Here is a 9368-nt window from a genome sequence, read left to right as displayed (position 1 = left end):
TGCTATACAGGTGGGGAAACTGAGTCCCTATTGGTTTCAGGGGATGAAAATACATACTCCTGGGCTCCAGGCAAGAGAGGCAGAGACAGGAAAGAGGAGGACGAAGGGAGAGATGGAAGAGTAAAGGAGAAGGGAAGTGCCCACCTTTCCTTGAACTCCAGTCCGTCCACATGATGGACACAGTGAGAACAGGAGTGAGGCCTGGGGCCCTAGCCCTTCTCCTCTCCCACCACCCCCAGCCCAGTGAACTGAGAGTGCCTTCAGCCCTGCAAAGAGAAATGCAGGATAGGGAGCAGCAGCTGCATGTTCTGAAATTGCTTCTGAAAATGACCAGACACTTCACTGGGAAAGTGACGACAATTTGGGCCCTGGGAGCAGGAGATGAGACAGAGAGCGGGGGCGATCAGGCACAGGTCGCCACCCCCCTCTCAGCCAGACAGGCTCTTCTTGGCCTGATTCTGAGAAGTCAAGGATAGGGGGAGTTGTTGGGGGTGGAAGAAGGCTGGCCAGAGCCTAAGCTGCTCCTACTCTGAACAGAGCTGCCCTCCTCCCAAACAAGGCAGGCTCTAGCCCCTCACTCGCCTGAAAACAGATGACTCCCCAGGTCCTATCTCAGCTCAGAGCAGGGTGTGCCAGAAGCAAGTGGCTTGTGCTCAGAGCAGATTAATCTGCAGGCAGGAAGAGAAGTTAATCAGGTCTCCTTCACCAGCATGATTGCCAGGGGCCGTGAGCTGCCTACAGATGGAAGTCAGGTGGAGGGAGACCCCAGCCTCAAGGCACAGTGAGCTCAGGGAAAGAATCGGGAAGAGGTAGGCAAGGTAGAGATCTTGAGAGGGGGAAGAGACAGCCAGAGACAAAGGCAGCCCCTGGTAAGTTCCCACAGACCACAGATCTAAATTTTACTGTGAATATAGGAGCAGCTTGTTCCCCAAAGGTAGAGGCCAGGATGGTGAGAGGCTGAGACGAGACAGAATCTATAAGAAAATAGATATGAGGGGGAGTAGAAATATATTTAAAGCATTTTACAAACTATTACATATTAATATTAGAGCCCACAGAAACAGGGACAATGAGATGGTGTGAGATTGTTGGAGGGTGAGAAAAAGATAATGACGATGATGCAGAAAAAAATAAAGGAAGAGGAGAGGAAAGCGCCAGTTCACAGGCATGGGAGGGTCTTGATGAGGGAGCCTCCCAGTGAAGTGCCACCCGTTGCAGGCCCCAGCTGTGGGACAGCGTCAAGCAAGATAACCAGCAAGATAACCATCGGCAGCAGTTTGGCCGTGGGTGTGTGGGAAGGAAAGCGGTGCCAGGGAGGCTGGTGTGATGCAGCCCTGTGCTGTGTGTGGGAGTAGAAGGGTGATGGCGTTCCCAGCTACAGGGGCCCTGCATTCCCCGAGCCCCCAGCATACATGAGCCCTCTAGCCTTGGGCCGCTTTTCAGGCTAAATCACCAAAGGATCCCAGTTTCTGCCAAGACAGGGATGCTCACTTCTTCCCTCCAGGGACACACTTAATGAATCAGTCCACTGGCCACCTGCGACCTGAGCCCCATCCTTAACTCTCCCCACAGCCCCCCCACCCCCCTCAGTCTCTCCAAACCCCCGCAGAGCTCAGCCGGTCAAGGAGCCTGAAGACAATTTCCCTTCTTTTCTTTTCTTATTACCTCACTAGCTGGCTCGAAGAAGCTTGAGGAAGAACAAGGGCATGCGGGGCAGGGGTCTAAGTACACCTGGATGAAAAGATATGGGGAACAGGGACCCACCCACCCTGACCAAACCTTTCCAAGGCACATGTTTTATTAGTGGGCAGAGAGGCTGAGGGTGGCAGGAAGCTACTTTTGGAGGAGAGAACTAGAAGGGTTTGGGACAAGCATCCTCTTCAAGGTAGTTTAATCTCCAAGCTGTGCCCCACGACCAGAAGGGTTAGACAGAGATCTTCCCACACAGGAGGGCAGAGAGGGGTTAGTCCTGGCCAGGAGGAAGCAGCTGCCATCTCTGCGCGGTGCCCCCTCCTCACTGCACAGTCACCTCCAGGGAATGGCTCCCCTTCTTTTTGCAGCGTAGCTTGCTGTTGGCACCACCGGCAGGGCCCTGGACGATCCTGACAGCCACATTGTTCTCCTTGAACCTCACTGAGAACCTGGAGAGGGAAGAGAAAAACCAAATCTAGTGCCTTTACCTGACTCCTTTTACCTGACTCCTGCACTTCCATGATAGCTCCCCCATCATGCAAGTCAGAGGACTCGAGGCCCCAGAGAACCTGGGTTGGGGGCCTGAGAAACAGCTCCAAGCCCTGCCCTGCCCTGCCCTATATGCTTCGCTTTCTGATCCTGGTCACAATGACCATCAACCTGGCTGTCTTCCCTAAGCCACCCCTCACCCCAACTCATGGCCTTACTTCTCAGTCACGGTGACTGCAAGCTGTCTCTGCGTGGCATCCAGTACAGCCCGGTACATTTTGGTCAGCAGTTCAATCACATGCTCGCTGACCAGCAGGAAGTCCCCACTGGAGCCCACGGATGACATCTTAGAGAGAGGGAAAAATAGCAGGGAAGGGACTCATTTTTTCTCTCCAGGAGCAGCCTGAGGGATGGCAATGGCCCAAAGCGAAAGGTCTGGTCCCCATCACCTCTGGCCTGCCCCAGCCCTGGGATGCGTACCACCTTCTCCAGTCCAAGGCCTGCCCCACCTGACTCTGATACCTCACTCAGATGCAAGCTAAAGAGCCCATCCTTGAGGCTGGTGACTGACACCCCAGCCACATTGTCCAGCCCAATGACAGTTTTGGCCTGAGACTTCTTGGTGTCTGTGAGAATCACATGGCCCTTGGTCAGGAGGAGAATCCGAGAAGAAGTCTAGGGACAGAATAGGAAAGGGTGAGGAAAGGCAGGATTATTGCCCCCACTCCACCGGCAGGGCACACACACAACCTGCTATCCGCTTTCCAGCTGCTGGCCCACAGTTCTGCAGAGGAGTTCAGCCCACACGCCCTTTACCTTGCCATTGCCACGATTGACCTTTATCACAGCCTCTGCCATCAGAACAGGGCCTTCCTCCCCACCTTTCAGCTTCTGCAGTTTGGGGTTCCCTTGCAGTCCAATGTAGTCACCACAGAATGGAATGGGGACACTGAGAACACATGGGAGGTGTGCAGTGGAAACAAGGCCCTACAAGGCCTCTCCCCCACCTCCAGAGCTCCCATCCTAGTCCTCGTGGGCCCTTGCCTGCGTCCATGTATCCTCTGTCAATGCTCCACAGAGCATAGTCCAGGGCCAAGACATCAGCACCACCTGGGGACTTGTTAGAAAGGCAAATTTTGGGCCCCACCCCAAGACCGCCTGGATCAGAGACTCTGAGGAAGGGCACAGCGCCTGGGGATGACAATCCTGCCAGGTGATTCTGAGGCAGACTCAAGTTTGAGAACCCCCACCCGATGGAACTGGCTGTGCAGGGTCCTGGAGGTCCTCACCTCTGGGGATATGAAGCCTTCTTGCCCTTGAACAGTTCACTGGCACAGAGCTTTTCCCTCAGGATCTCTACCTGCTTCAGGGACAGCTGATCCCGGAACCTCTTGCACTGTGAGGAAGGAGGGACAGGAGCTAAAATCATAGAGTGGGAGGGCAGGCTGGGGAGGGAGGTAAGAAACATGGACTAGAAGACACCAGGAGAGGAGAGAGATCAAGAAAAAGGACAGGCACTAAACACCTCAGGGAGAGGCTGGGGCTGCAGGACCATCGAGGCAGTGATGGTTGCACAACAAATGAATGTCGCTCATGCCACTAAACTGTACACTTAAACACGGTTAAAATGGTAAACTGTATGTTACATAGATTTTACCACAATTTTTTAAATGGGAAAAACGTAGAAGAGGGAGGCAAAAGCGGAAAATCATCGGGAGGAAAAAAAAAAAGACAAAATGAGAGGAGGGGTTTCTGGGCTCCACTTGCCTTCCACTGGTAGAAGAGCTGCCGCAGCTCCTGATTTGCTGTGCTAAAGCACTTGTAGGGGGCGGCTGGCCATGACTTGTCCAAGACGTTTGTGGATGGCAAATTGTTCTTCAGCCCCAGTAGGAATTTCTGTACCTGGGTTGGGAGCAGGCGGATTGGGAGTGGAGTGATGAGAAGAAACACTTCCTAACAGGCAAACTGGCACCCAGATCCTGCTACTTCAAAGGAGGAAGTTAACCCACAGCGAGAAGGAAGGGGTGCTGCTGAAGAGATGGAAAGGAGTCACCTCTTAGATCTTTTTCAGCATTAGGTGCAGGCTTGAGGCTGGGAGGTAAGAGCATGAATAGGAGACTGGAGGGAGAGAAGGATTAGTTCCAACCAGAGACCTGCTCCCAGGGCAGTGATGTAAGAGGAACCAATATGAAAGCTGGTCTCATTGTTTTACTCCTGTAGCTTTCTATTCCCTCTGTTCACAGTTGCCTACAGGTGGCAGCCACTGTGTCGGCTGTTGGCTAGGTACCAAATTTCCCCTCCTCTCACATCAGTCAAGTCCAAACATGTCAGCCTCCATTCAAAGGAAGAAGGAGCAAATGAAGGAGCAAAGGAGGAAGAGCAAATGAACGTTCATGGAGGCAATGAAGAGGCCCAGAGCTCCAGAGTCCCCATTCCTCTCTTGAGCTGAGGGATCCAGACCCTTGAACTACAAAGAAGTGCTGCAAGCAAATGTACCTCATGTCTGAGTGCGCAATAGTCAGGGTCCTAACCACAGTAAAATATCCAATCAGTGGCGGTCAGTTATAATTTGCTCCAGCCTCTGTCCAAGATCCCATGCTCTTCCTCCTTCTCTCTGGCTTTTCCCAAGGTTTCCCTGGAAGTGCTTCTCTCTCCCTGGTTTCCTCCATGACACTTAAGAGCCCAGCCTCATGTCACAGGACCCCTGCATTCCCTGGGCACACCATGCAGACAGGACTCTTTCCCATGCCCCTCCCCAGCCCAAGCATGGTGACTGTGTGCTTTGGCTCCCGCTGCTCTCTTGACTCAACTCTGCCAACCTGAGAGACCAACTCAAAGCCCTCCCTGATTCCCCAGGCCCCAGATTGCTGCTCCTTCCTTTGAAGCTCCACAGCACTTTGCCTACGCTTGTCTTTGTACTTTAGTTATTTGCATGGAAAACATCTCCCTCTCCTAGATACTGAGTTGTATCTAGGAGGATACAATCAGGATCCCAGGTCTCACTCCAGCCTGGGTGACAGACAGCAAGACTCCATCTCAAAAACAAAACAAAAAGCTGCCAGGCATGGGGCTCATGCCTGTAATCCCAGCACTTTGGAAGGCCGAGGCAGGTGGATCTCCTGAGGTCAGAAGTTCGAGACCAACCTGACCAACATGGAGAAACCCCATCTCTACTAAAAATACAAAAGTAGCTGGGTGTGGTGGCACATGCCTGTAATCCCAGCTACTCAGGAGGCTGAGGCAGGAGAGTCACTTGAACCCAGGAGGCAGAGGTTGTGGTGAGCGGAGATCACGTCATTGCACTCCAGCATGGGCAACAAGAGCAAAACTCCATCTTTATATTTAAAAAAAAAAAAAAAAAAAAATGACCAGAATCACTTGAGCAGGAAGAGAGAGGATCAGAGAGTTGGTCGGTACAGATCACGAAGGGCCTTGTAGGCTATGGTAAGGAGTAAAATGGAACACCATTGGAGAGTTTATGCAGAATAGTAGCATAGTATAGTGTAAGTTTTTAAAATTCAATACAGCTTATTTATTATTTTGAAAGTTTTTAAACTTACAGAAAAGTTGGAAAAATTGATATAATTAATATCTGTATACTGTACGTCCCTCATTTAAATTCACCAACTGATAATGTTAACACCTTGCACTGTATGCTCTAACACATACACACACATATGTGCATATAAATACATGCATACACGTATTTACACAAATCCTTGTTATCCTACCATCCTAAAGTAGGTTGTAGACATTAAGACATTTTACCCTAAAATGTCAGCATGCCTCTCCCAAGAACTGGGCCATTCTCTTACACAGTCGTAACTCTGTTACCACACCTAAGAAAATCAACAGGTTAAAAAATTAAAACAAAAGAGGCAGAACACACAGTAAATTGCTGTAACTGCAGAAACTATCCGAGCTCACGGTAGCTTCAGACTACAGTTCTGGTAGGTTTGGTCCATGGGATCTGGGCCTAGAAAGGCCCCTAATCACCCTGGAGTCCCCAGTCCCTGGTCTGATTTTATTTATTAATAATTCAACAAATAGGTCTAAGCATCTGTCATAATCCTCTTTGTTCCAATTAGTGTGGAGCTTCTGAAGGCTTTCTTCTTTTTATTGTTTCTTTTTTTCTAGATCTAGAATGTTCTGTCTTTCCCTATGCAGCCCTCCTGCCCCCAGGTCTGCCTAGAGCCACAGGTTGCCCAAGCATCTATTGGCGGGGGGGGGGGGGGGGGGGGGGGGGGGTTGTCTTAGGCAGTGTTTAAAAGCTCTAGAGTCAAATAGTTTGTATCCCAGCTTTACCACTTATAGTTATGGAACCCCTGGCAAGTTATTCAACCTCTCTGAGGCTTGGCTTTTTAACTATAAAATGGGAGAAAGAAAAGAGCCTACCTCACAGGGTTGTTGAAAGTATTATAGTTAATGCATGTAAAGAGCTTAATGCATAGAAGGTGTTCAAAAGACAATGGGTAAGGCCAGGTGCAGTGGCTCATGCCTGTAATCCCCGCACTTTGGGAGGCCAAGATGAACATATCGCTTGAGCTCAAGAGTTTGAGACCAGCCTGGGAAACATGGTGACACCACATCTCTACCAAAAATAGAATAAATTAGCTGCGAGTGGTGGCATGTGCCTGTGGTCTCAACTACTAGGGAGGCTGAAATCATGCTTACTGCATTTCAGCCTGGGCGACAAAACAAGATTCCACTTCAAAAAAAATAGGCTGGGTACAGTGGCTCACACTGCAGTAATCCCAGCACTTGGGGAGGCCAAGATGGGCAGATCACTTGAGGTCAGGAATTCAAGACCAGCCTGGCCAACATGGTGAAACTCTGTCTCTACTAAAAATACAAAAATTAGCTGGGCATGGTGGTGCGTGCCTGTAATCCCAGCTCAGGAGGCTGAAGCAGGAGAATTGCTTGAACCCAGGAGGTAGAGGCTGCAGTGAGCCGAGATCATGCCTTGCACTCCAGCCTCGGTGACAAGAGTGATAGTAAATAAATAAACAAACAAAAATAAAACAAAAGATAATGGGTACTGTCATTAGCTACAGTCAAGGCAATTGCAAACTGGAATAGTCAGAAACACTGGGGGGATCGGTGCCCAGTGGCTGCAGGCTTCTGTGGGGGTGTGATTTATTGAGACCCTGGTCTAAATCCAGCAGCTTCTAGGTTGACATTTAGTAGCTGCCTGACAATATACAGGTAAAAGAAAAGGAGGACGAAGAGCAGTCAGGAGATAAGAGCAAAATCAAATTACAAGTCTCAGGTGTGTAGCAAGAAGCACGTATGGTGGGAAGGCAAATGCTCTAGCACCAGCACAAGAGGCGACCAGGCAACTAAAGGGACCTGGAAGATGGAACTTCCCTGGGGAGGGGAAGAAAATGAGCAAATGAAGGCTCAGGAAGGCAAAACAGAGGCCCAGAGCCTCAGAGCACCCATTCGTCTCTTGAGCTGGGGGATCCAGATTCTCGAACAACAAAGGGCGGCTGCAAGCAAATATGTTTCATGTCTGAATGAGCACAGTCAGGGTCCTAACTATGGTTAAAAACCCAATCAATGGAGGTCAGTTACAATTTGCTCCAGCCTCACTCCAAGACCCCATGCTCTTCCTCCTTCTCTCTGGCCTTTCCCAGGGTTTCACTGGAAGTGCTTCTCCTTCCCTGGTTTCCTCCCTGACACTTCTCAGAAGCACCATTACTATCTGCCTGATATCTCCAGAAGTTACTCTTCTCTGTCTCTGTTTCTCTCCCTCTGGGAATTGCCTGTAAGTTTGATTGTGTAGGCCTTCCAGGTGGGTCTTCCCATCCAGCCTGACCCAAGTTCTCCAGAATTAGGATAGGTCCTTCCTAAGATTTACTTTCTGACTTGCCCACAATAGTTTCAGAGGAAGTAGAAGGAAGACATCATTCCCCCACCTTCACCCCAACCCTAAAATGGATCTTGGGAGGTTGGGCTAGTGTGCAGATCACTCTACTCTTCAATGAAGCTTAGCCTCTTCAACTGTTGTCAAACATCAAGCCCCAGGCTCTTCACAAGCCTATTTGCCCATAGACCAGATGATGGGTGTGCTGAGACCTCTTCCTGCCATAAAGTCACCTGCAGTGTCCACTCATGCCAAACTGCTATCTGATTCTGCCCCTGAGTCCAAGGCACTGGGACCTGCTCCCTGCAGGTAGCTGCCCATCCCCTCTTCTCCTAGGACTTAAGTACATGCAGACTGAGGAAACTCTTGGAGGAAAGCTTTGGGTTGCCTCTTCTCAAACTCATCTCCCAAATCTGTATTTCCCTGCTTCACCCCCAACATCCACCCTAACCCCTACCACTTACCATGCTCTTGTAGATGAAATCTGCCAAGGTGAGGGCAGCCTCTGACCGGAAATATTTGCGATAATTCTTTCGGGCCTGGCAGAAAAGTACAAGAAAGGAGCCAAAGTGAAGATAGATTCTAGAAGAGGTCCTATTATTTTTCAACCACACAAAGAACAGAGGAAGATAAAGAGCTGAGATTGTAGCTGGAAGAGAGGAAATAGACATGTTGGCAGTGAGGACACTTAGAGCAGAAGGCAAAGTTCTGCTGCCAGGTTAAGCATCTACACACCCAGACACCTACACAGGTCTCCCCTACAGGTACTCCCAGGTACCCACCCACACATGCACGGGCTGATATACAGAGGTATGGCCTGGGTGCAGGTAGGACTAGCTCTCTGCTGCTCTAGCCAGCAGGTGGCACAATCCAGGAGGAACAATGTGAGGAAACCCCTCTTCCACTCTCCATTACCTTCCACCCTCTCACAAAAGCCTGGATCAACAACACGGATGCCTTTATTTTTCCATAGCGTTTCTTTTGCTGTAGAAAACATGGGAGTTGTTAGAAAAACGGCACCTCCTGAGCCACCTCCCACCCCCCCATTAGGGTGAACGGGTGGGACTTTGGGGGTGACTATACCATGTTTCCTCGAAACCAAGAGGAGATGAGGATCTGACTCTTTCGCATCAGCTGGTAATGGGTGCGGCAGCGCCAGCCTCGGTAAATCTTCTGTATGAGTGTGGCCAGCTGCTGGAGTCTCAGGCGCCTCTGCTCTTCGAGGTAGAAAAGCTATGGAGAGGTGGAAGGGTGGGACAGAGAGACTGGTCCAGAGGAACAGTGCTTTCCTTTCCTGTACCCCAACAGTACTGAGGCTTCC

At 50.3% G+C, this 9368-nt stretch overlaps 1 protein-coding gene across 4 annotated transcripts in view; it reads right to left on the bottom strand.

The window, feature by feature from the left end:
- Positions 1 to 1874: 1874 nt before the first annotated feature.
- Positions 1875 to 9368, bottom strand: part of MYO1A (myosin IA) — a 30960-nt gene continuing 23466 nt past the window's right edge. For all 4 annotated transcript variants that reach the window (XM_078336290.1, XM_035256347.3, XM_054238379.2 and 1 more), the window contains 9 exons: positions 9131 to 9280; positions 8963 to 9031; positions 8512 to 8586; positions 3949 to 4083; positions 3471 to 3577; positions 2998 to 3130; positions 2704 to 2856; positions 2400 to 2527; positions 1875 to 2141 (listed from right to left, as the gene is read on the bottom strand). In XM_078336290.1, the coding sequence (XP_078192416.1) occupies positions 2015 to 2141; positions 2400 to 2527; positions 2704 to 2856; positions 2998 to 3130; positions 3471 to 3577; positions 3949 to 4083; positions 8512 to 8586; positions 8963 to 9031; positions 9131 to 9280 (1077 nt within the window). In that variant the 3' untranslated portion in view covers positions 1875 to 2014. The remainder of the gene's footprint in view (positions 2142 to 2399; positions 2528 to 2703; positions 2857 to 2997; positions 3131 to 3470; positions 3578 to 3948; positions 4084 to 8511; positions 8587 to 8962; positions 9032 to 9130; positions 9281 to 9368) is intronic.

This window comes from Callithrix jacchus, chromosome 9 (assembly GCF_049354715.1).
Source record: "Callithrix jacchus isolate 240 chromosome 9, calJac240_pri, whole genome shotgun sequence".
NCBI lineage: Eukaryota > Metazoa > Chordata > Mammalia > Primates > Cebidae > Callithrix > Callithrix jacchus.
Note: the sequence above shows the minus strand (reverse complement) of the source record. Positions and strands in the feature narration are given on the sequence as shown.